Raw genomic sequence first — 26,289 nt, 5'->3', positions numbered from 1 at the left:
ATAATGTTGAGAATGAAAAGCAGAAAGGCCACTTTCCGTGGCATTAACGCTTAACATATTACCGTACAAATTAGATTATACATATTTTAGGAACAGGAGCATTTACTTTGATAGGAGCTTGGGAGTTCCTAAAACCAAATACTGTACAGGCTGACTATCTGGATTTCTAACACATTTTTAAAAACATGCAGGAGACCACATCTTCTGAAACCTAGACATGCAATGGGGTGCTACTAGGCCAGGCACCAAACCTCACTGCATGTCATCGCAACATCACCAAATTTGCAAACAAGTTGACATATAATTGTTCGCTATAGCTAATGTTTACTTGCCAATGTGTTAAACCCTTAAACTGAGTTTTGTGGGTGGTTGTGGCTATAAAAGAGGAAGGCAGCCCCAAGGGAGAAAACGCTGCATCTTCCCTGGGCAGAGCAGCTCTTAGCAATAGTTCTAATGAACTCGGCTATGTTGTTATATGGATAAAGGAGGAGCCATATCATTTACATAGATGGGGATTAGCAATTAGATAAAAAAGATGTTTGAAGTTAAATCAATATTAATTTTATGCAGATGCTTCGCTTGCTCAAAAAGATGTTACATACAGTCTTCCTTGAAGAAATGAACACATGACCAGTGAAAGCTTTCTTTGAATTATGAAGTTGCAGTGATCTGTGAATTATTAAAGACGAGCACTTGCTCAGCAAAGCATTCAAAGGGACATGGTGCAAGTGTACAGGCTTTAACAGTGCACTATAAATGCACCAATTGCTGCCATTCTATCGAAAGCTTTGCCTGTTTGATCATTTAAAACATTTTATTAGGCATATGCATTAAGACAGCACAAAGCAATAAGCCCTTGAACTTTGTTTTAAAGTAAGCCTATTGGAAGGCTTCATGCACCATACAGAATCTTGTACATTTTTCTTATCACTTGCGTTACAAGCAAGCATTCAAAAAATAACTAGTTTTAAACAGTTATCCTTTTTCTCCAGGACCCTTGACCACTAGTGACAAGTCTGGGCCAGGTCCGCTCAAATCTGTGAACGCTACCAAGCCTTCCCAAGCCAATCAGTGGCAGTGGTTTAGGCGGTGCATTCGAAAACCTGTTTGTGACGTATAGCTGTGGTGTGGGAGATGTGTCTGATGCAACAGATTGGGCCGGGAGGAGGGGGTGTGTCAGTCACAGTTTTGAGAGGACTTTGGTAAAATTAGGCAAACTGGGTTAGCACCAAGCCAAGGCTCCTGGTCCCTTAAACTGTCTTCAGCTGAAACCCCTCATCTAGGTACTAATGTACCTGCTCCAAAGTCAGCAGCCTCACACATTGTTTACATCATGGACAGCAAAACAATGTGGCACCCGCACCTAGGCAGTAACATAGACTTGGGACGTTGCTTCAACAGTAAATTATTCTCAATTCATATCCAATGAGGCCCTTACACTATATGTTTGTTGGTAAATATAAAGCAGATTGTAAAGTGATTACCAAGAGGCCTATTCAGTAAATCAGTGTCTTTAGTGGGAAAGCATTTGTCTTTAGTGATCACAGCACCGGATAGAAATTTGTGTTAGTTTTAACAGATGAATACTAGGTTATTTCTGGTTGATTGCTATGGATTAGTGCACATTGTATATAATTGTAGGATAAAAAACAATCAACAACAAAATATTTGCAAGCAAAAAACTGACAAACACTACTAAATTATGCCATCGAATTACACTTTTTTCCGGTCACTTTGCTAAACTCCAGACAAACAACTAAATACACAAAGGTAATACATACAGGGCAGTGGTTTTAACTTGCAAAGGATTTGTATTTCTGTTAATCCTGTATCATTTACAAAAAATCTTTCCCACAGCTCAGCCCTATCCCTAGCAAGGGAAGGTACCTGATCTTTCTCTGCTGCAGTTTCATTTTTACAGCACACTGACGAGATCACCTCTTTCTCACTCTGATCTTCTCTTGCATCAGCATGCTTCTTGCACTGCACACCTGAGGAACTCATTGTACTGCTTCTCCCTTTCCCTCTCTAAACTCTGCTGTACAGACTACAAGGTGTTGATACCATGTTACATTCAAAAAAAAAACATTAAATGATGTATTAATGATAACAGAGCTGCAATATTTGGGTGCTTAGGGTCTTTAAAAAAATCACACCATCTAAGTATACTGTGCAACCACAAGGATGTTAAGATACTCTGCAGTCATGTAAGTAAGTACACCCTGTGGCAATTATTCACAGGTAAATGTGGAGCCCCGGAACATATGAAGCTCCCCTGAAGAAGCTTAAATGCGAATTGCGTAGGGATGAGGGATGAATCATGTTGGGATGAATTTTGATATACATACCTTGGAGACTATACAATGAATGGATCATTTGGAATAAATCATGGCTGATATGTATCAGAATTTTATTAAATACATTTATGTATTTTGGGCTACCTACTAAGGAGGGATGAATCATGTTGGTTAAAATTGGGATATTATATACTGACACAGCCGGCTAGATTGTAGATTAGTTTTATGTTTCTCTCAAACTACACACACGCCAGAGGCTGTTAGACATCACAGTTGGAATGTTTTGAATGTTGTTATACAATTGGTCTTTGATCTGTTTGCCACTGAAAGTGGAATTTCTCTGTACAATGCCGGACCCCAATGTGTTCACATGTTGTTGTTTGTAGCATATGTATCAAGCTCGTTGCTATAACTTTGTACTGTCGGATATGTCAGTTAATAAACGAATTAAAAAAAATAAAAAATTGGGATATTATATCCATTAATGTATGTAACAATGTTATTTATGATTTTTATCAACTAAAAAATGTCTTTTTTTTATGTACAATAAATTTGATATTTTTACGCATGGTTCGTTATACATCTCTCCACAAACCCTTTCTTTTACCGCCTTTTTTCTGCATATCCAAGCCCTGAAACAACATAGCACCCCCAAGCCATAACATTTTCACCTCCACTCTTCAAAGGTGGTATGAGATTCTTCTCCTGAAATGCTGTCTTTAGTTTAAGCCAAACATGTCTGCTGCTACTGTGCTTTGATGAATCTGTCCATAGCACATTGTTCCAGAATGACTGGCCTTTGCCCATAAGTTCAATTGCAAACTATAGTATGGCTCCAGTGTTCTTTTTGGCCAGCATTGCTTTTTTTCCTAGCACACCTTCCATATAGGTTAAATTGGTGCAATCTGTTTCTAAATGTAGATGCATGCACTTTGACACCAAGTGTTGCAAAAGTTACTAGCAGATCCCACAATTACATTTTGGGGGTCTTGTAGATTTCTTTTAGCATCAAGGTTCTTCGGCTGAGTTTGCTATACCAGCAAGTCATGGACAAATAAGCAGTTGTTGGAAATCCACACCACCTGTAGAATATTTTTCATACAGTAAATGATTAATATTAAATAATTTGGTGATCTTTTTAAATCCCTTGCCAGTCTTATAGGCATCCACAACCTTCTTTTTGAAGTCCTTAGAGAGCTCTTTAGATCGTGCCACAATAACACCACACACATTAATAGCACAGAGAACAGCAGACCCTAGATATTTGAGGTTTAAAGTTTTTTTTTTTTCCATGTGACAAATCTGCATTGTAGTTAATTTAGATTATGAGAACTAATGTTAATTTTCATGTGTCATTTGTGCATCACCTTTATCTGTTTGAAGGAGATCTAATATTTGCCTGTTCAAATATACTGAAGAGTCAACAATTTCCATGGCGTGTACTTACTTCTTCATATGACTGTGTGTTCAATTGTATTACTAGAATAGAGGCAGATGGCAATCAGGCTTTTTTTCCAGCTGCTATGTTTTTTTTCCGTGATGAGTTCTACAAGGAGGATGAGGTCAGGACACAGACTGTCAATCAGTACAGCAATTGCAAGCCATCTGCCTAGCATAGGCAAGGAGCGGACACATCTCTGATGAGGATCCAGGGAGTTTTGTTAGCAGACATATTCTAATAGCATTAGAAGTAGTTTTTGCTTGCTGCTGTTAAGCCTTCATGACATTGTATTTGCAGTTACACAAAAGCACTAAGGAAAAGCTAAAATGTATACAGTAGTTGGTGATGTGTTCACATGTCTGTTGTGATTCTAAGAATTATACTGTGTACAATAGTATTCAAATCAGTGTCTTAATCTTTTACCATTGCGAGTATTGAAACCCATGTATTGAAACCCATGTGTGAATCAGAACAAGTAAAATGATGCCATATTAGCAAAATAATAATAATAATAATAATACTACAACAACAACAATCATACACACCTTAAGTGCATCCCCCTCGTTTCCCTCCATTACTTCCAGGATAAGTGCAGCCAGAATATTAAACCCTTGACAATAGCCAACAGACTTGTTCCATCTGGCATATGCCAAAAGAACCCGTTTAAGTACCACTCTATCCTGTTCTGCCTCCTGTCCACAGTAGGAGCTGCAGCCAGTCCTGTGGAGGTCCTAAAAAGAAAAATATACATTGTAAAAAACACAAGTTACAATTAAATGTATATAAAATCGGAGACAAAGTTGCTGTGTTGCAAAGCAGGCACATATTGCAGGAATGTATATATACACACACATACTGAATATGCAGTACGTGGACTACACTAAGGCTTTACAGCTGAACTCCTGGCACAAAAACCTTCATTTAAATATACATTAATCAATATCCATGAAGGATATAAATTCACTTTTGTGCACCATATGCCTCTGCAAACCCATTTATTAAAAGCTAAGTTCACCTTTACCAGAAACTGGCCCAGGCAGACAAAGGCCCCAGTAGTTGTAAATACTCTGCGTTTTTAAAAATACAGGTCAGATGCCATTGTTATACCTGCTGGTTATATGTGTTCCCCAAGTAGCCTGGACAAAATACTCCCCACGTGAAATCATTACGTCCCTATTTCCAGGACACATCAGCAATTGCCGCTCTCACTTTTTTGTTCGAAATTAACACATGAGCAGCGTGCGCGTGTTCTCCACCTATGTCAGCAGCGGCTGAGGTCAGCATTGCTGGCACAGGTAGAGAATCATCCAGGACATGGGGACGTCAACATTGGGAGTATTTTGGCCAGGCTGCAGGAAGAACACATACAGCCTGTAGGCATGGCAATGGAATTTGACTATATATATGTAAAAATGGCGCACACAGAGCAGCGTCCAGCGGGGAGGAAAGGAACTGTCAGGAGCCGAGCGGGGCGGGGAGGAGAGCGATGTGAGTGTGTCACAGGAGACTGAGCTATCCTCGCACACCACCCCGCTTAGCCTCCTGCACAGATCAGGAGAGTGGTGGGTGGGCGGAGACAGCTGTCAAATGAGACCAAGCTCTCCTCCCCGCACCGCCCGCTCAGCCTCCTGTGACAGTGGGAGTCAGGATGAAGAGGCGTATACAAACATTCAGCGATCGCTGAATGTTTGTAAGTAACTGAGCATAACATGAGTTACTATGTATCAGTTATGAATGAAGGGGAAGTGATCTACATCACTTCCTATTCATTCATGATTGTGTACACAGTATCTCATACTATATGCACAATATATGAATTAACTGGAACACTCAGTATAGTATAGAGGATTTCTGTTCATTCAGTGCTTGGACAGCAGAAAAAGAGATTGAGGACTCTGTGTCCTTAATCTCTTTTTCTATTGCAAAAGGGAAATATTAGGGGTCTGTTTTGACCCCTGATATTTCCCTAAATCCCCCAAAAGTAAAGTAAAAATTTAAAGAGTTTGAAAAAAAAACCAACATTTTCAACTTCGGCCTGAAATTTTATTTTCCGCTTCGGTCTATAAATTTCATTTTGGTGCACCTCCAGTTAAAATGTATACTCTCACATTAAATGTTTAATATGACCTTTATATAACAACCTGCTCATGTGGTTTCTTGTAGGGCCTGCAGCCTCTTGTCACTGTGCTTAACAACCCCCACTACCAGGAATGCAGCAGTGTCTGCAATACCTGGTGTACATATCTACATCACTCAAATGGTGATGTTCCTAGAACGTTAGGCTCCGCACAATAGGGGCATTTTAACAATTGGAAGGTCTAATGCTTTCCATCACCATCGGTATGAAAGAGAAGCCTGGCCATGTACAGCTTCAACTTTTTTCTCCATGATCCCCATTTACCCAAAGTACTTACTTATGCAAATTCTAACCATAGCACAGAGGGTCAAAAACCAATGAGGCCACCCACCACAATACAGGAGTGAAGACAAAAGGAGGGACCTATTTAAACAGTTCCTCCTAGGTTTTCAGCCTCCTATTGAAGCAGCAGCCTTCCACATAGTGAGAGATTAGTGAAGAGTATTACCTTGACAATTTGGATTCCCATTGAGTCATCATCAGGATTGCTTCTTTCATTGAATGTAAAGCGCATAGTTTTATCCCAATCTATAGAGATGCTATGTAAGTAGTGGTCAGCAAGTGTCAGCCATACCTGAAATCAGTAAAATAATAGAGTCATTGTGGCTTCACTGCACAAGGTAACAAAGCCATTTTTAAAGAAATATCCACGCTACCATTTATATAATGGAAAAAAAAAATCACTTGCTGTCCTTACTTTCAATACAGTAAACTGATGTATTTAAATGTTAACAAGCACTTACTCTCCTCCTCCACTCTTTAGGTATTCCAGTGGGTAGTCTGGCAACAGCTTTGAGTGCATCGTACCACTAAAAATACAGAAAACAGTACTATGAGTGTCCCACATATTTACAAGCTCTTATAAAAAGTAATGATTAAGCCTCTTAGGATAATAAATTATTTATATCTGACATTTTTAAATAATGAGCTACAATGTTTTAAATGTATAAATACCCTTTGAAGATACAGTAATGTATCCAGTGCTTATTAATAGGTTACCATTCAGTATAAAATACAGAGCACTTCCAAACTGAATGTCTGGAGTATAGACTCAACCACTACATAGGCAGAGGGTTGGTCTATAAAAAGGACTTTCTGTAAAATTATAATAGCTTTTTATCGCTTGGGTTATACCAAAAAACCCCCAACCTTCTATTCTGTTGGCTGCAAAATATTTAACACGACTCAATCTGCAATGCTCTCTCTCAAACAAATACACAGATTAAAAGGTCCCAATCCAACCCAAAATTGATAGATATTGAAGACAATATTGCATCTCTTGTGAGTTACAGCAATGAGACCTTTGTGCCTGAGCTCCCAGGTCTACACACCTGCTGCAGTTATTACTATGGAAGTCGAAGTTCCACTTTCTTTGCTTTTGCATTATTCACAATGCAACAGGAGGGCTGGGAACTTCACAAAGGTTTATGAGAGTACTGAAAACTCCATGGTAGCTGGAAACAGAGCACGGGGCAGGAAGATCTCACCACTCAACAGCTAAGCACACCAGACTTTACCTATAACTGAAATGGCTATTTTGGGTGGGCCTGTCGTTTAACCAACAACCCACCACAATTTAAGAATTAAAGCATATGCAAAGTCATTTTTGTAGATTTGGATATAGTAAAGAACGGTTACATTTTTTTTTGCTGTCCCATTGGGTAAATGTCCCTTTACTTTCTCTCCTGATTTCTCATCACAAAGGTCACCAATAGAGAGGGTGAATTTCTTCAAAAGTGATACCAACAGCAGGTGTTCCAATGTCATCCAAACAAAACAAAAAAGTATTGGATTTGGATACACAGATATAATCTGTAGTCCTCAAAAGAACACTTGGACATGCAGTAAATTTGAAAGATGTCAGCAATACACCAAATAAAAATGTAGACTTTATTGTACCAGTCTACACAGTAAACGTGGCATAGTCTAAAATGTACTGCCCCACCAAGGCTCCTGAATCAATGCTGGGTATATAAGATATGACATGCAGTAATTTACTAATTAGATCAAGTATGGATAATCAGGTTTTCAATAATCAAGTGTCTGGAATAATGTTACTATGCGATACAAATGTCACTTTGAGCCCAGCCGTGGTGCAGTTAGGGCTGCAACTATTATTTTCCTAAAATGATTAGCTGGGCGATACTTTTTTTTCCGAATGATCGATTAATCGGATAAAATACATTAACTACCATCTGTTATTTAAAATACACAAATTAAGTGTTACAAAGTTTATATCAGAATAAAATGTAGCACAATCGTCGTTTTCCTACGTAGATGAACCCAACTTATGTTTCCATCAGTATGCGTGCGTTCGTGAGGACAGGGAACTTTAAAAAATGCTTTTGTTATTTTACTACTTAATTTTTTTTACCTAACTTCATTGCTATCACATGGGGGGCTCACAAGTCCCCTATGTGAAAGCATGTTGGAGGTGGCAGGTTCTCTTTAAAAGGTGACATTAGGGGTCTATTAGATCCCTAGTGTCACCTTTCCACTTCAAAGAAGCTATTCAAGCACACATGGCACTTGAATAGCTTCAGCCGGGTAATGACTGCTAACGGTGGCAGGATTCCACAGCCAGCAGCTGAATGTAAACACAGCAGGCAGTGGGCAGGTGCAATAGCCAGCCTGATATTGGCTATTTGAAATTGCAGCAGCCAACAATAGGCTGTCAATTGCACCCACCCACTGCCTGCTGTCAATCAGCAGAGGAGGGACCTGAAGAAGAAAGTTCCAAGTTGAAATAACCAATAGCAGGCTGCCTATTGCACTCAATGTTGAGTCGCAGCGGCGTCGGCCGACAGCCGATTTTCTCCTCCCCGCTGGGTGCCGGTTTCAGCGGGACTGTGTCCCTCCAATCCCCGCCGCCTCTGCTGATACAACCAGATGAGAGCTGCAGGGATCAGAGGAGAGGGGACACAAACCGCAGCATGTAGCGGGCTGCCAGCATGGAGGAGAAAACTGCAGAGTGGCAGTTAAGGGAGGGGGGGGTTTGTGGGAGCACTCCTCACCACTAGGCACTGGCTGCAGGGGTCTGTGTCCCCTGCAGTGGGGATCGGATCGGAGAAGACAGAGAGACGGTGTAATGCCAGTTCCAAGGAGAGAATTAGGGGAAGCACACCAACTAATCGATGAGAGTCATTGACAAGCCTCTATGCAGCTGATAGGTGGTCTTTCAAATAAAAAAACAACACTAGTACTATAAATTATAAGTCAGCAGTGGTTTTGGAGATAGTATACAAATGATTACAGGTCATCCACATGAAAACTTGCCTCATTGCTGCATTCTCTCAGGGAATAATTAGGACCAAAACATTACATTTTTTTATTCAATATGGGCAATGATTGAAGTGTTGTTGTTCAATTACTCAAAGATTTGTCACGATTTGTACAGCTAAATAGGTTGTTATTGAGCACACTGAGCTCCGAGGCTGAACCATTTACCACAATACAGATGGTGTTTTGAAATTGGGCTCCTTTCATCTATAAATACCCATAAACGGTTTTGCCAACAAAGACAGCAATATTTTTTTAATTTTCTATTTATTAGAACTTACAGCTGTGTCCTGCATCTAGGATGCTATGCTTACAGCTTAGCCACTAAAACTGCTGTTAGATAACAGTACAAAAGGAAAATTGTATCTAGCAGGGTTCAAGATATCAAATGCGTTCAGTCGGTCCCAAACACAGATTTACATACAGAAACTTGCACAGCATTACCTGTTGAAAACCGTTCTGCCCCAGCGAAGGTTCAAGTGTAAATTTCAATTTGGTGTCTACCCCTGCAAAAAAAAAATATATATATATGTTTTAGCTAACTAAGAAAAAAAAACCAATAAAACACATGATGGTAATGCAGAGAGCATTTCAAGGCTATTCTCTATTTTAAATGCATGACCGAAGACTGCTTTTGCTAGGTGAGAGGTGAAACATGATTGTCTCATGAGAGGCATGAATGTGGAGGAAGGGTGGAGTACGCTGTCCAGTGCTGAAGAGCTGCTCATCACACCGAGAACTGTGCATGGATTTTACAAGGGCTGCCTGATGTCATTATCTCCCTTCAAAGCACAGATTCACTGCTAAACGTCAATTCGTAAAAGCAACAGGCCTTCCATCTATGAAGCATGATTGGAAATAAAGTAAATATCCCTGCTATTGTTTGCAAAGCTGCCATGTACATGCAATCTAACCAGTGGTAGCACAACGCATCAATCAGCGCTCCCTAGGAGATTCATACCAGTCATATGCATCATACAGAGGAGAGCCCCATCTGCTTCTGCAGCCTTCCTACACCTATTTAACATGGAGAATCTCTTAAAATAACTAACTTTCAGGTCTCAGGAAACCCCTGCCATTACTTACTATATCTACAGCTCGCAGTACATTAACATCGCATTACATGAGGGGAAGAATGCTTCTTACATTGGTGGTCATTGGGAAGAATGCCCCCCTTACACTGGTGGTCATTGGGAACAAGGCTCCTTACTCTAGGGGTCATTGGGAAGAATGCTTTTTCACATTGGTGGCCATTAGGAAGAATGCATCTTGCATTTGTCATCATTGGAAAGAAGGCTGCTTATCCTGGGGGTCATTGGGAAGAATGCTTCTTGCATTTGTGGTCATTGGACAGAATGTTCCTTACCCTGGGGGTCATTGGGAAGAATGCTTCTCACACTGGTGGTCACTGGGAAGAATGATCCTTGCATTTGTGGTCATTGGGAGGAAAGCACCTTACAAGGCGGGTCAGTGGGAAGAACGCTTCTGACACTGGTGGTAACTAGGAAGAATGCGCCCTACATTACTGCTCAATAAAAAAAAATGCTTCTTACCTTGGTGGTCATCGGGTAGAATGCTTCTTACATATGTGGTCATTGTGAAGAATTCCCCCCTTACAGATAGCTAATCATCAACCAATGATCATCTAATCATTGGTGTCAGTGGTTACATATCCAGAAATTGCTCAAAGAACCCCTAGAAACCTCTGTGAGAACCCTAGGGTTTCATGGAACCCTGGTTGAGAAAGGCTATGCTGCTGTCTGCAATGGATTTCTACAGAAGAAAACAAAGCAACTGGTGCTGAGCCGATTACTAGTACATTGCAGAGTTAAGCCAAGATTACCTACTCTTTCCACAACACACCGGCAGACAGACCTAGATCCTCCTACCTTCAGGAGGTGGACGATGTCCCTATCATGCCCATGACACCTTATGACTCACTACAAACCATAGCCCGTTTCAGCAGCAGGACTCCCAGCCTGACCTGAAAAGAACCCCAAGCCTGGACCACAGGAGGACTGCTGATCCATGCCGCTAATTCACCTGGCTCCAGGGTGCAGAGCAGTCGGGGTGCTGTCCTGGCGATGCAGTTCCTCTTCTTGAGCACATTGCTGAGAATAGTCCCCACTCCTCCAGCATTTTGCCTCTTCAAGCATCTTCCCCCTCGCCTCAAGCTGTAAGTTAGTTTCTCTTGTCTCATCTAGGAGTTCCTATTCAATCCTACAGGCACGATGACAGCCGATGATTGCCGTAGCCCTTTTTTTTATTTTCTCTAAAGGCGGCTGGTATCCATCAATGACGCAAATGCATCTGTTTACCGACTGGGAGCTCTCCAGCCTGTGTGCAGCTACCCAGGAGGATCTCTACGGAGTGGGATGACGGATCTGCCTGGTCACGATGTCTTCTCCCACACAAGAAAAGAAAGGTCAGCAGCAGAGCAGCTTGAGTGCCATCAGTCGATCTCCAGAAGCTGCCTTTTGTCGAGGAAATCTGCAGTGCAGAGGCAACCGAGTGTAGATGCAGGAGTGAGGAGGGACTGGGGGAGGAATGCTCCACCTACCAACACTTATATCATCCTTCTGCAAGGGATCCAGCTCTTTCTAAGGTTCCATCATCTCACTCCCTGATCAGATCTACTATATCCAGCACTGGGTGACTGCAAATCAATGGCTGACATACACAATTCCTCTAGAAAGACCAACACAGAGCACGCACACACCTATATGTCATCATCAAGGATGGAAGGATAATGGACTGAAAACAAACCACAGTCATGTGCCTACTGAATCAATAGACAAAGTAAATAATGCTGCAACACTGCAGTAACCCATAGCAACCAAATCTGGTTACATGTACAGCCCTGAAATCATACACATTCAATTTTACCTGGATCATTAATACAAGCATGCAATCAGGCTTGGTTCATGCTGTTGCAATGGACGCATGAAAATGTGTACTTTGCATGTTGGTGAGCTGTAGTGCCATTCATACTCAGCCCTCATTCACACCTACAATGTAGGTGCGTTTAGAGATTACTGCATCAGGAACTTGTGATTTCCTACAGCAGGAATCCCAAATCTGCCGTTTACAAGTGGTGACAGCAGCGGCATTTGAAAGCTGCAGAATGCTGGCACACTGCATGTATTTATATGTGATATGATTAGGAAGAGATCACTTTCCCTGGACACACAATTGATGTGATTGTGATTGATTCCTAACCGCATGTATTCGCATCACTTACAATTACATGCGGTGTGCCAGTGTCCCGCTGCTTTTAAATGCGGCCACCGTCATCCGATCATTAACTTGATTTAGGATTCTGGCTGCAGGAAATCTCAAGTTCCTGACACAGGAATCCCTAAATGCACCTACATTGTAGATTTGAATGTAGCCTAAATGGCACCCCAACATGCAGTGCATGTCCTTGCTAACGAACATGCACTGCATCACACCACAACACACATTACAAATACATTCCATTGGCTAGAATATTTATTCCAGACACTAGAATGAATTTAGATGCATACATACATGTTTGCACACCTTTAGTCATGTAAATTATGCCAGTAAGCGCATCTCCAAATGCAAGTTTGTGGCATTTTATTTTGCTTAGAATACAGAACTAAACTCCACAGTGTGCCTGAAAACAATGGCTATAAAATATAGCATTAAGGGGCATTTTTCTGCACGAGACCTAACACGTTACGGTACACTGCAAAAAGAATAGTACATGCACTTTTTTTGTGCAATTTGGTGTAGTAGGCAGCCCATTAAAGTTATTTGGCTGCCGTATTGCAATGCATGTTAGCATGCAGAAGAACACACATGCAGCACAACAGTGTGAAACCAGTAACAAGTGGAAAGTTTGCTCTAATTGTACGTGATAATACAGTATTCAAAAGAACTATGTGCCAGAACCAATTACCATAGCACATGTCAGCTACTGTATGGGGATTGTGGGATAGTGACCAATGCATGTGTATCACCGCCAGTCAGGAAGACATGCTTTTTTTTTTTTTTTTTACAGGAAATCTAACGTGCATGCACATGTGACAGCCAATGGGAAATCCAGATGGTTGCTTAGTATTTCTCATTGTTGCGGACACGTGAATTAAAGCCGCAATCAGCAGAGGGCCAGTTGGCCAAAGCAAAAAAAGGGAATTAAACATATCCAATGTGGAAGCGAGCAGATCCTTCACAAAACTGCATGTGATGCAGAATGTAGGTAAAATAATTTAAAGCTGAAATCCAGCCTTACCTTTGTGTGGCACGTCTTCTCCTGTGTTGAAACAGAACACTCAAACCCCTGCAGACTTGCATCTCCACAATATAGCCCTTCAAAGCTAATCAACTATCTGGCCCACTCCTTTATTTCCTGTGTGAACGACCTCCATCATTCAGAAATCACTTGTCCCCCTGACAGGGGCATTGCTAGGATTGTGAAAGAAGTGAGGCACCTGTAACATGCAGTGTGTAGGGCTCAAGAGTGTACAACGCAGAGTATAGGGCTCAGGAGTGCACAACAGATAAAGTGCAGGGGCCAGGAGTACATGATGCAGAGTGCAGGGGTTGGGGTAGTGTGTAACACACAAAGTGCAGGGGTGTGCGGTATACTGACTGCAGCAGTGTTAATTTTGACTTCAGTCGACTTTTAGTCGACTAAATCTCCAGTAGATTAAATAAACCCATTAGATTAAGTTGACTAAAAGTGTAATGCATTTTTAAGAGGGTCAGCAGAGTTTCCAAACTCATTATATATTCCTGGAGTAAACCTCTATTAGAGCTAAACAAAAATCTAAAACCTCTTAACCTGTTATGACTTACGATTGTTGGTCCACATGGTTTACAAAGGGTCTTGTTCTCATTGGCATCAAATGTAAAATGCATCAATACATCTGCCCTTCTCTTTCTCCCTGTCGTTGACATGTCTGTACAGCTTGTGCAGCAAATGTTTGCTAGCTGGTGTTCCGCTGTGTAGATCAGTAGGTTATTATTCAGTTGTTCACGTATCTCCCTACTACAGGTAGAGCTCAGGGAACCGAAAGTCAAATGCAATAATCACTCCCAGAATTTGTGTTATGTTCCCAGAATTTTCATTACATTAACTTCGCTATTACTTAGTTTTTGTTTAGTTTTCATCACTAAGAAACATGCAGATGATGAAAAAACAAAAACAAAATTAACACTGGACTGCAAGACCCAGGAGTGCGTAACATATAGAGTGCAGGGCTCAGGTGTATGTAATGCATAAAGTGCAGGACTCAGCAGTGCTTAAAGTGCAGGGGCCAGGAGTGCATATCACACAGTGCAGGATTCAGGAGTGCGTAACATATAGAATGCAGGGCTCAGGTGTATGTAATGCACAATGTGCGTGGCTCAGCAGCCTTCCAAGTACAAATCTCCCCCATCTCATCTGATGCAGAGGCAAGTCAGAGTGAGGGCAAGTCCTTCCGAGGGCTGTGTCATGTGACCCGAGCTGAAGGGTACCCTCAGCCAGCTCTGAACTGTCACTGCCAGGCAGGGAGAAGCAGCAGTGCTGCAGCACAAATACCCTGGGCACTGCAACATCAACTGGACTGTCAGGTGGTCGCTGCCTCGAGACCTAGGACAACAGGCAAAAGATGTGGGGCATGTGCTTTGGGTGTGCAACGCTAGTGACACCCCTGGCTCCTAAACTGTACCATCATTGGTCCCCCTCGCAAAGCTATTAGCTTTCTCTGTCAATAGTAATTTTGTTACCAAGCTTTATGTGAGCACACACATCCTCGCCATCTTTTTAGAAGTGCATGTGACCTGTCAAAACACTAGTAGAGTGAAGCAGCACCCAGTGGCCAGCAGGGAGAAGCAGGCACATCTAAAAGGGATCCTGTGAATGTGTTCTGTAATATAATGGATTTGGAAGAGATCCAAGACAGAATGCCTGCCAGCCACTCCAACCAAATAGTTGTTAGAGTGAAGATCTAGGTACCACTAGGTCACCAGGTACAAAAACAGATATTTTCTGAAAAACAACATGATTTGGTTAAAACTATTCAACTGCATGTTGTTCGGGGAAGGGAAGAATAAGGGAAGGTATTGCATGAGTACACTAAACATCTTTAAGGGTGGAGCGTTTGTAAAATGAGACATATGGCTTATAATAAAGTGGCCGTAGCCATATGGTTTGAAGTTCAGATCATTCCAAGCTAGAACGCGGCTCTGCACTATCATCAAATAGTGGCAGTAGCCTGATAGGTGATGACTTTGGGTCATAAGAATACATTAGTAAATGTACTCCTGTGACCCAAAAGAGGACTAAAGCCAAAAAAAGGTTTGGTTTAGTTCTCTTTTAACTTTTGTTTACTTCTTTGTATGTACCTTTCTAACCTGTATGTTCATGGCTTTAGAGAGTGATCCTCCCAGGAACTTGCCCATATACCTAAATGGATGGCACCATGTGGCTTTGGCCACTTGCAATCCACGTTTCCTTTTATATGTGTTTCACCTTGTGTTTAGCTGATCGTACCTTCAGTCTGCATCACGTGGAGTTTCGTGATCAATAACCTAGCTACCACATTGGACATTATTATTCAGGATTTATATAGCGCCAACAGTTTGTGCTGCACTTTACAATATAAAGGAAGGCATTACAGTTACAATACATTTCAAGACAAAATGGTTAAGGCCCTGTCCATAAAAGTTTGCACTCTAAAAGGGAGAGTTGAGTGAAACATAAGATGGTAGCTGCGTGGGAATGAGTTGTTAAAGTAATAGAGCAGTGGTTAGCAAGGGCGGGATAGGCTTCCCTGAAGAGATGTGTTTTCAGGGAATGCCTATAGTCAATCAGAGTAGCAGATAGCCGGACTGGTTGGGGTAGGGAGCTTCAGAGACTGGGAGAGACTCTGGAGAAGTCCAGGAAGGGAGCACGGGAGGAGGTGACGAGGGAGCTAGAAAGCAAGTGGTCTTATAATTCTCTTTCTCATACCATTTATTAGAACCACAGATGTCGTCACACAATAAAACCTCCTCTAAATGGATGCTGGACTAAGTATTCTCAAGACCAAGACTTTCAGTTTATCAAGTTGGCTGAGGGTTGGTTTCCATGACTATGCAAGCTATACAGACTTTTGCACAGGCTGATGTTCTCCGGGTGGACTTTTTTAATATACACCTAGTAGACACCATATGTTGGCTACAGATGTTTTTACTTCAACTTGTATTTATGCTGCTGCAATTGGTATCACATATAGACTGACAGTAAAGATGGATGGTCTCTAAAACACCCTTTTTGTAAGTCACCTCTTTTTATAAGGCAGCACCTACATAAACCATGCTCAGCCCTCTTGCTTGCTTGATTGTATTCTATTTTTCTTTTTAACATGTGTTCAAAATGTGCAGCCTGCTAAATTTACTATGAAGAATAATGAGCTATAAAAGTGTGTAGATGTCCTATAAGCGATAATCTAACCATAAACACTAGATGAGCAGACTCCTTTTCTACATTTGATGCAAGCAGATTGTGTAATGTTTATTACGGCAGTCAGATTGAAAATTTTAAATCAAATCAAAGTACAAGGACAAATATATATAAGAAAGCAGTTTTATCTGTTAAAGAAATTGAGGGGAATTTATCAAACCTTGTGGCCTCTGCATCATCTCCCCGCCCAGCTCTGGTCAACGACCCTCCCAGCTCCTGGGAACCAGTGACATCACCTGTGGGAGTGGGACCCCAGTCAGAGCTTCCCAGGTTGCTAAGAGCTGAACAGGGTGATGTGTATGGGCCTTACACATCTCCCAGCTTAGCAACCCGGGGTTCTGGCCGTAAAAGGGGCAGCAGACACAATGCAAACATTGTGCAGCAGAGTAGGTGACCCAAAGAGATGCCGCCTGAGGCAACAGCCCAAGGCTGCCTCATTAAAGGAAGGCCCTGGTTATAGAGTATAGAAGAACTAGAGTAGTGATCTCTCTCTCTCTACCCACAGCCTGTTCATTGGACAGTGAAAGAGCAACAGCAGACTGAGTTCAGTCCTCTGCTTACTGTTCCTTCTCCTTTATATTTAGAATGTACCTTGTCAGCACATTTGCATGCAACACACCAGACTGGCTCTCTGTCCTGCCCCAACCTCTCCCAGCCTGAGTGCTGCTGTATATGAAATTGAAAGGGGCTGATACCTTGCAAACTCGGATACTTACAGTAGCTGCACTAAGAAAAAACATTTGCTCATTTTTCCATGCAGTGTGTGGCAATCTTATAACAGTGTACACTACATGCAGAGCGCAAGAAAAACATGATGTAGGAAACAAATTATAATGCACAAGGCCAATCATAGAAATAAAATGTGTTTTGCACAATAACAGTTTTGCAATGGACCCTCGTTTGACAAACAGGATTGTCAGTGCTTAAAAAGCCTCTAGAATAGGACTAGGTAGTGGGAAGTGCTTTGCCGGGACACAGATCTTATTTCCTGAAGAATCGCTTCCATTAATCACAACTCCTCTCTCCCCGTCCATTAACTTGCCAGGACATATAGCACTTTGCAGATAAGCCAAACACATTAAATCCAAGCTTACAATGTGCAGCTGCATTTTAACAAGGAGGGTGCTATGGAAACCCCCGTTCTAGGGCTTCATTTGATTAGTGCCCTTTTAATTTTGAAAAGTAGCATGTTACACACATAATGGTGCTAAAATATGGGGAGTCATTTCACATATCCTGGTTTAGGCCAGTTTTCTCCTCTTAGTGACATTTAGACGCCATCAGCAACACCTTTCTATGAAAAAACGTTGAGCCTTTAAGTGTATGTAAATCCTAACAATGTACATTTATTATTTACTCCCTTTATGTCTTCTAAATATACTATAGAAATGTTTTATTTGATCTCTTCAATAAGTGCAAAAAAATACCTGTTGATTTCTCCAGAATTCTTGTGAGTTAATAACTTGTGCACAAGGTGGGGTCTAAAATATGAGTGTGTGTGTGTGTGTGTGTGTTCTCTGTAATCCATCAGAAATAAAATAGTGCTGACACTACATGCTTTGGAGTTTAGAGCCAGGCAAAATCACGCTATATTAAACACACATCAACAGTTATTTTTCTGTACTTGCAACATGTTTAAACAGATGAAATGTATAGATTTGAAAATGTGCATGAATTCCAAATATCTTTTTTTTGCCTTCACATATACTTTAAGTTTAAGCCTGGGGCTACAATGGTGAATCTTTACCAAATTGTTGACAATCGTCCAATTATTGCCATATTAATTTTGTTGTGATTGCCAATGTAGGTAAATTTGTAATTGGCAAAGAGAAGTAGCCCTAGACTTAGTGTTTTAGCGTGCTGGCTAATGTGAATGAACCCTATCTAGCATGCGGGCTGGTGTGGTGTGACAGGTCTGGTAGGAGAGCTGTGTGGCTTACTTTCTTTTTACTTTTATTTAGAGTGTACACTCCATTCTTGTCTCCACACAGCAGCATGGTGTGCTGTGCCTACGGTGACCTGTGCTGCGACGCACTCCACATTACACCCTCACTGTGGTATGAATGGGACACATATGTCACTATTTTTTCCTATGTGCCCTAGCGGTGACTGGCATTGGTCAGTTGCCAGTCACCACTCATCATTCTAGGTAAGTTATGTTACCTAGAATGATTTCCTGCTAGGATCTGATAGCCAGCATTAGATTGTATTTCAAGCAAACAAGAACACAAATTGACACACCTACTACTCTGTATTGGTTCCTTGAATGACTCACTCACGATGATATATTGTTTGTGAAAAATATGTAAAAAGATCCTTTAAAAAAGGTAGAGAGCTGAAGTATAATATCTTTTTTTCGGAAACTAATTTACATTTTTGATTGCCAATTATTTTTCTGCCTTCTGACTGCCATTGACAAAAGGCGGTCATTGTTGAGTTCTCTTTCTGAAAATACTAGTTGCCTGTCTGTCATGCTGACTTTCCTGCCTTAATGCTTTGAGTCACTGCCCAGGAACATGTATGTAGATAAGGACTTCCAACTTTTTTGATTTGCACACTTGTTGCACATCAGTGATTCAGTAGTCACTAGTATTAAAGACAGTTACTGAACTGGCATTACAACCAGCGTGCCACCACTCCAGTGCCAGCTCCCTGTCTGCTACACACAAAACATCCCCATAAACTGGACGCCTGCATGTAGTTCAATTTGACTAATATCGTAACGGCCAGCTAGCTAGCATTTTGTGGAGGTCTACAATTACTATTTCATGGTCCTTCGAGCTGACCTTTTTGCAACTGCTTATTTGTGTGAAAAGCACAAATCACAATTCTGGAAAAAGTCTATTGTCAAAGTTTTCTGAAAGGAATGGACATTTTCAAAGGAATGGCAATTTCAGAGGACACGTGCTTCCAACTTTGCATATTATTGAGAAGATGGTGACAAGAAGCACACAAATATTCCTAAAGTGGCCTTTAGTCTTCATGGATGCACTTTTACTTTGTACAGTATGCTGCAGTTCTCCTTTAATGTGCCAGTTTCAGAACAATCTGTGATATTAAAACGACCTTCAGTGAATCACCTAGGACTCAGCACTGAAAAACTCGCTAGGCTGACAAAAACCTATCCCCCAATATCAACTTTCTGACAATCCTTAATAAGACAGTGAAAAACATCATTAGCTCATACTGAGTGGGAGAGAGACATCTGTGCATGTTCCAAAGCCAAGGACACATTGCCTGCAGTCTGTACAGAATAAGTGCACTTTGAACACACCGTAAGCCCATTTAATATAAATACTCCAATCAGACAACATTATAACAATAATCTCTTACTTGCTTACTTTTTGTTCTGTCATTCAGAGCCAAGCCTGAGGTTTCTAATGTTCTCTGTAATGTCTTTATTATACATAGCAGTAGGTGCACTATGGAAGATACATTTACACACACATTCTTCACTAGTGGCCCTAATCTACCTAGCAATGCCTTCTTTCATGTAACAGCCTTGTTCCTCCTCTTGTTTTCTGCAGGAGCAGAATCAGAAGTAATCATTTCTCTTTTAGATGACTATACTTATTTACCCCTGAAACAATTAAAACTTATATGTCAAGACAACAATTATTTCCCTTTATCATCATCTCCATCTTTTTATTGTCCTAAAATATTAATATGTACTTATTTCACTTAATTAAATAAACAGTTAACTAAGCAACATTTTTCTGAATCTTTACACCGAGTTACTTGGATAGATTAATTATCACTATGCTTCCATTCTCTCATTGCCAGATCATGACATTTCAAGGCTCTGAACCAAACATCTGACCCTTTAGCCTTCTTGGATGTATGCGAGTCAAACTATTTATCCCTAATGATGTTTAAATGATTTTTAAAAAGCAGCACTGATGATATCTGGCATTATCAACTCTGAAGTATGTCAGCTGCCAATGCTGACCTCCTCCTAAAATGCCAATTGGTTGATTGTCTCTAACTTCAAGGGAGCCTGTATAGAGGAGACATGTAGGCTGCCAATGAAGACCATTTCCTTTTGAATATGCTGGTTTCCCAGCTGTCACACTGTGTAAAAGGCTTTAATACTTCAAGCCGCCTATCCGAAACCAGCATTTAGATTAAATGTTCTGCATACTTATTTAAAAATGACACTAAACTCAGGAGTTAAATCCTAAAAATTCATTCAAGTAACTTAACTACTAACAAAAATGTATCTTATTTGTGTATCACTCAGCTGTAGATCCTCAAATCATCTCTGAATTGGTGCCGACACTGTCCTTCCTTCTGGAGGGTGGCTACCCATGTGTGTTCCCCATGGTCTGTGTGTGTGTGTTGTAAAGTAGTCACTGCTCCAAGTTTGCTCCCCTTCAATCTCAGGTTTAGTTTAATCATTTGAATTGAGATTGGAGTCCATCACGGGAGCAAGCTAGGAGCGGTGGCTACTTTACAACACACACAAGGACCATGGGACACAAAAGTAGAAACTCTCCAGAAGGAAGGACAGTGTCAGTACAAATTCAGAGATGATTTGTGATATGCATTTTTTTTTTGTGCATCACTGGGCTGTATTTTTTTTTTTTGTTTCAAAGTTTTTATTAAGTTTTCAGCGGCATATAGGATACAAGACACAGTGATCAACAGTGAGATGTATACATACATATCATAGAAGCATGGAACCGATGATTTTTGACCAATGGCGTGAACTTGCGGGAGAATTGTCACCAGGTTTTGCAGGATAACGTCTTGTCGGGGTGGGCTTGGGACTACCCGGATAAGGGAATCCATACAGTGGTAGTCCCAGAGGTGAGAAAGAGAGGGGGGTTGGAAAAAGGAGGAAGGAAGGAGAGGGAGGGGGAAGGGGGGGCACTTAGTTCGTCCGGATTGAGCCTTTTTGTCACGGGAGCCTAAAGGGCTGAGAGACTTGTTGGGGCCAAGGAGGGATGGGCATAATCTATCCATGGTTGCCAGATCTTACTGAAAGTTTTGTTGGTGTCTGCGAGGATGCTAGTCAGCTTCTCGTTTAAGCAGAAAAAGTCCATACGCCGCGTGACTTCCCCAAAGGGTACAAATTGCTTTTTCCAAGCCGAGGCAATGGTTTGTTTAGCCGCCAGCAGGACATGTGTAGCTAGGCGGTGTTGGTTTTTTGTAAGGAGCGGAGACTTAAGGTGCAGTAAGGCCAGCCAAGGGTCTTTGCGGAGCTGAATTGAGAACAGTCTTTCTAGCATACGGAAGACTCTTGACCAAAACCTGGCAAGCATGGGGCAGGTCCACCACGTATGGAGGACATCACCTACCGATGAGCATCCCCTAAAGCAAGAAGATGAGTGCGAGGGATGGAGATGGGCTAGTCTGGACGGTACCAAGTACCATCGTGTGAGGGATTTGAAGGCCGTTTCCGCTAAGGAGATGTTAATTGAGCAGGTGGCCATTGAGGACCAAATTTGTTGCCATTTCTCTGGTGGTTGTGATGTTCCGAGGTCCCTCTCCCATTTCCCCACGTAGGGGTGTCTGTTAGGAGAGGTCAAAGAATTTAGACGGGAGTAGATCAGCGAGACCAGTGTAGGACTGAGTGGGTCGCGTTTACAGGTATGCTCAAATGCGGTTAGGCCTGCCCGAGGTGGAGATTGTGTGAGTGCCGATTTGGCCCAATGTCGAATTTGAAGATATCTGATATGTTCGGCGAGCGGTGCTCCCTTTCTGTCCCTGAAATATTCCCAACGGCGGACCGATCCGCCGTCCAGCAGATCATGGAGGTATGTCAGTCCAGTGGAAGCCCACCATGTGAATGCCCGTGGAGAGTCTAGTCCCGGGGGGAACAGAGGGTTGCCTAATATAGTGAGTAGCGGGAGGTGCGGAGACTGTAAATTGCTGGAATATCTAGTGGAGTCCCATAGTGAGAAGGTGTGGGTCAGAATGGGGCTCATAGAGGGAGGGCGTTGATTGGGGGGCAACCAGGGCAGGGCTCGTAATGAATATGGGCTACACTGTGTTGCCTCCAGGTCTACCCACAATGGGTTGTGGGGGGACTGGAAAAAGCTGACTATTGAGGCGATGTGTGTCGCTAGGTAATATTTTCGAAAGTTGGGGAGACCTAGTCCCCCATCACGTTTGTGGACATGTAGAGTGAATCTGGATACTCTGGGGCGTCTCGTACTCCAAACAAATGACACAACCTGGGCCTGGAACCGGTCAATTGCCTTGCGGGGGAAAGGAATGGGCAGAGTGCAGAAAAGGTATAGCAATTTAGGAAGAATGGTCATTTTGACCGCGTTGATTTTGCCCATCCAGGAGAGATTGTGTCGCGTCCAGGAGGACAGGAGGTCCCTAAGAGTTTGAAAGAGAGGAGGGTAGTTGGCAGCGTACAAAGTGTCATAGGTGTGGGAAATGTTTACTCCCAAGTATTTTAAGTGGGAAGCGTGCCATTTAAAGTGGAAGTTGTGGCTAAGGGAATTAACTTGTTGTGGCGTCAGGGAGTGGCCAGTATCTTAGCTAGTAATTTGACGTCAATGTTCAGTAATGAAATGGGTCTGTAGTAAATAAAATGCATTTTGTTAGTAGTTTAGGTACTTGAATGCATTTTTAATATTTAACTCTTGAGGTTAGTGTCACTTTAAAAGGTCAGTGACTCAGAGTTTACCCAAACCATTGGTTCTAATTGATTACATGTTTACTTTGAATAGGGAGAAGCAAGGAAGACTGAATGATAACATGTCTAATTAGCAGATGACAGCAATAAGCCAACAGAGGTAAGTAGCACTTACAGCCCTTCAATCAAATTTCTTCAGTGGGGCACTCTTTAGCAAGAATAGAAGGATGTGCAATACTCCTGTAGCTGATGCAGAATCCCAATAGACAATTCATAATGCAAAAAAGAGAGTTATTTAAAAAGGCAAAAAACCCTTAGTGAAAGCTAAAAATAACTTCACAAAAGAACATTTATTCTTTGTTATTTTGCGATATTTTCAAACAAGTGAAATCTTTATGTCATTTGAAATGTCATGTTTTACAAGTCTATTCAGCAATTTTGCATGACTGTCCACAAAACAAAGTGTATTTGGGATAATTTCCTTGCTGTAAATCCTCTACAATGCAGCAGAAATTAGTATGCAGATCATTATAAACAGCAGCACCATCTTACATAAAGCCATTAAATTTAAATTTACAAAATGCCTGGAGCTGAACCTTAGCATGAAGTAAAATTACTTTATGTTGAAGCTAAAATGCAATTCTGTGACTCATCAAACCCTATCCCTCTGTACTTTAGAAAGCTTTCATAATGGAACTATAAGGATACCAATAGAAATGAGACTAAAACAACCAAATCTCATGTCTGTGGAGAGCTTGCTGGTGTTGTAGGGGAAACAATCGATCAGGCAGCTTAGAAAAACTGCAATTAGTAGAGTCAACGTAAGTGCCCCACTCTGCCCAAGGCCAGATTTATATTTTCTGCCTCTTCTAAGCCAACAGCCCTGTGTCACCCCTCTAATACTACAGCAGAGCAGACTGGCTAGCATTTTAAGTACAGTAACAAGATCAGATGTCACACAAAGCATGCAGAGGTTGGGAGGCTTGAAGTGATAATCTGCCCCCTCTGTATTAAAGGAGAACTATGGGGTCAGTGTTTTTCCCCATAGTTCTCCTTAGGGTAATGGGAGGACACAAACTAGCGTCCTCCCGTTACCCTAAGCTCAGAATACCGTGAGATACAGCTTGCGGTATACTGAGACGCCGCACCTGGAGCGTATCCCGACGTAGATGACGGGATCCGCCCAGCTGCGTGAGTGACAGCTGGCTCTGCCTACCTAGAGGCAGAGCCAGCTGTACCCGCCCCCAGCCCCGTCCGTTCCGCCAGTCAGCGCTGGCTGATCGGAGCGGGTAGAGGGGAATCCAGCCCCTCCCCCTGTCACGGCAGAGAGCCGTGACAGGATCGAGAGGTGAGGGAACCCGGGATGGGTTCCCTCCACTCCCGATCTACTGAGCCGACCTGTGACAGTCTCATTGTCACAGGTCGGCTTAGAACTATGAGGTGAGTGGAAATTACTCATCTCATAGTTCTCCTTTAATACACCTAGAGTCAACTAATAGAAGAGTAGGCAACCTTGGCACTCCAGCTGTTGTGGAACTAAAAATCCCATGAGGTGTTGCAAGACTGACAGCCACAGGCATGACTCCAGGGGCCGAGGCATGGGGGGGATTAGTAGTTTCACCACAGCTGGAGTGCCAAGGTTGCTTTCTGCTGAACTAATATAAAAGAGTACAGTAAACTATTCTACTCTGCTAGCAGTTAGGTTTCAGGCGTATGCCATTGAAGTTGATGACCTGTTCGTACACAATTCTACCAAGACAAAAGGCACAAACTTCATAGTGAAAACAATAAGGACCCATGTGGATTGCATACAGGCAAGAAGGGTGGAAGTCCAAAATCTTTTAGTATACATGGGAACGGGTTACTGATAACATTTGTCAGCTTTGTGGATGGCCAGGTGGTGTCCCTGGCAACCCTGCTACTCTAGGCCATGTCTTATGTTGGCTGATCCTTTCATTTCTGCTCATACTTTATGTTAGTGGAGTGCTGTGTTATAATAGTATACAGCACTGTTCCAGTAATGAAGTGTAGCACCCTACTGTTAGGAGTACTAAAATATATCTGTAGTCTATGTTCAGTTCAACTGTGACAGAACAATCTGTGAAGCTGTGTCTGCCTGTGATGGGTGTGGTACCACACAGGGCAGAGCAGCCAATGAGGATTGCTTTGGGCATTTAGGTCTCCCAGCCAATCACCATAGGACAGTAGCAGTGATGCATGCTGGGAGAGGAGATAAATGCTGAGTGTGGCTGTTGCAGCAGTTTCTTCCCTCCCCCAGGGCCTCCTGGGGGCAGGTCCCAGCTGAAGAGACAGAATGGACTAGGCCTGAGCCTGGGGCCTAGGCCTGGACACTGGGGCCTGAGCCTGGAGGCCCAGTGGTCAGCCACTCATGTTGGAGTAGAACCTGAATAAGAATATTAACAGTAGTGCTTGCCAGAAGCTCTCCACACAGATTGCCGGTACAGCTTAAAAGGTCCAAGTATGTGGTGGCAGTATTTCAAGTACTAGGAGTCTACCTCATCCTGGATGTGCCTGACTCTCTCCCTCGAGTTTCAGAAATAAAAAAGAGAATCATCTTGGAGCTATTGTCTGGACTTCAATCTGTCGGTACCACTGGAAGTGGTAAGTGCTTTTGGGGCAGCCATGTGTTTTAATAATCCCTAGACAGGCTAAGGAAGACCCGATCATTCAGCGGCTCGTTCCGGGTGTGAGCGCTACAGAAGCAAAATACACAGGCAGTGCCTTGATTTTTGATTGACAAACTCTGTTGTGTGAGGGTTCAGAAGCTGCATTTGGACACAAGTATTATACATACACAAGATTAGAACTCATCTAAAGCCTAAGGTGGTAGGACCACCTGGATAGTACACATCACCCATATTGCAGAACAGGTAGCAGAGCAAGACTTATATACGAGGACTTGGTTTAAAGTGTACTGGAGCAGAGTGAGTCAACTGTCTCTTCAAGTTTATCTGCCAACATCTGCGGCATGTCTGATCTTCTTATTATGATACTAAGGCTAGACAGTTGATGAGGTAGAATGGTAGAAGCAGTACAAGACAGCTGACTGACAGGGATTGGGGGGGG

The 26,289-nt window shown here is 42.2% G+C and overlaps 1 protein-coding gene across 6 annotated transcripts in view; it reads right to left on the bottom strand.

Annotated features, from left to right (window-relative positions):
- TBC1D30 (TBC1 domain family member 30) overlaps window positions 1–26,289 on the bottom strand; it is a 68,624-nt gene that overhangs the window by 18,012 nt on the left and 24,323 nt on the right. For 3 of the 6 annotated variants that reach the window (XM_018573624.1, XM_018573626.1, XM_018573625.1), the window contains exons 1-5: window positions 11,198–11,538; window positions 9,599–9,660; window positions 6,619–6,684; window positions 6,324–6,449; window positions 4,284–4,469 (exon numbers count right to left, since the gene is read on the bottom strand). In XM_018573624.1, coding sequence (XP_018429126.1) covers window positions 4,284–4,469; window positions 6,324–6,449; window positions 6,619–6,684; window positions 9,599–9,660; window positions 11,198–11,354 — 597 coding nt within the window. In that variant the 5' untranslated portion in view covers window positions 11,355–11,538. Of the gene's footprint in view, window positions 1–4,283; window positions 4,470–6,323; window positions 6,450–6,618; window positions 6,685–9,598; window positions 9,661–11,197; window positions 11,539–26,289 lie in introns of those variants that run through there. The other 3 variants (XM_018573620.1, XM_018573623.1, XM_018573622.1) reach the window with 1 other exon arrangement.

This window comes from Nanorana parkeri, unplaced genomic scaffold, assembly GCF_000935625.1.
Source record: "Nanorana parkeri isolate BGI_ZX_2015 unplaced genomic scaffold, ASM93562v1 scaffold2458, whole genome shotgun sequence".
In the NCBI taxonomy this organism is placed as follows: domain Eukaryota; kingdom Metazoa; phylum Chordata; class Amphibia; order Anura; family Dicroglossidae; genus Nanorana; species Nanorana parkeri.
The sequence above is the reverse complement of the archived record's forward strand: the minus strand, read 5'-3'. Positions and strand labels throughout refer to the sequence as shown.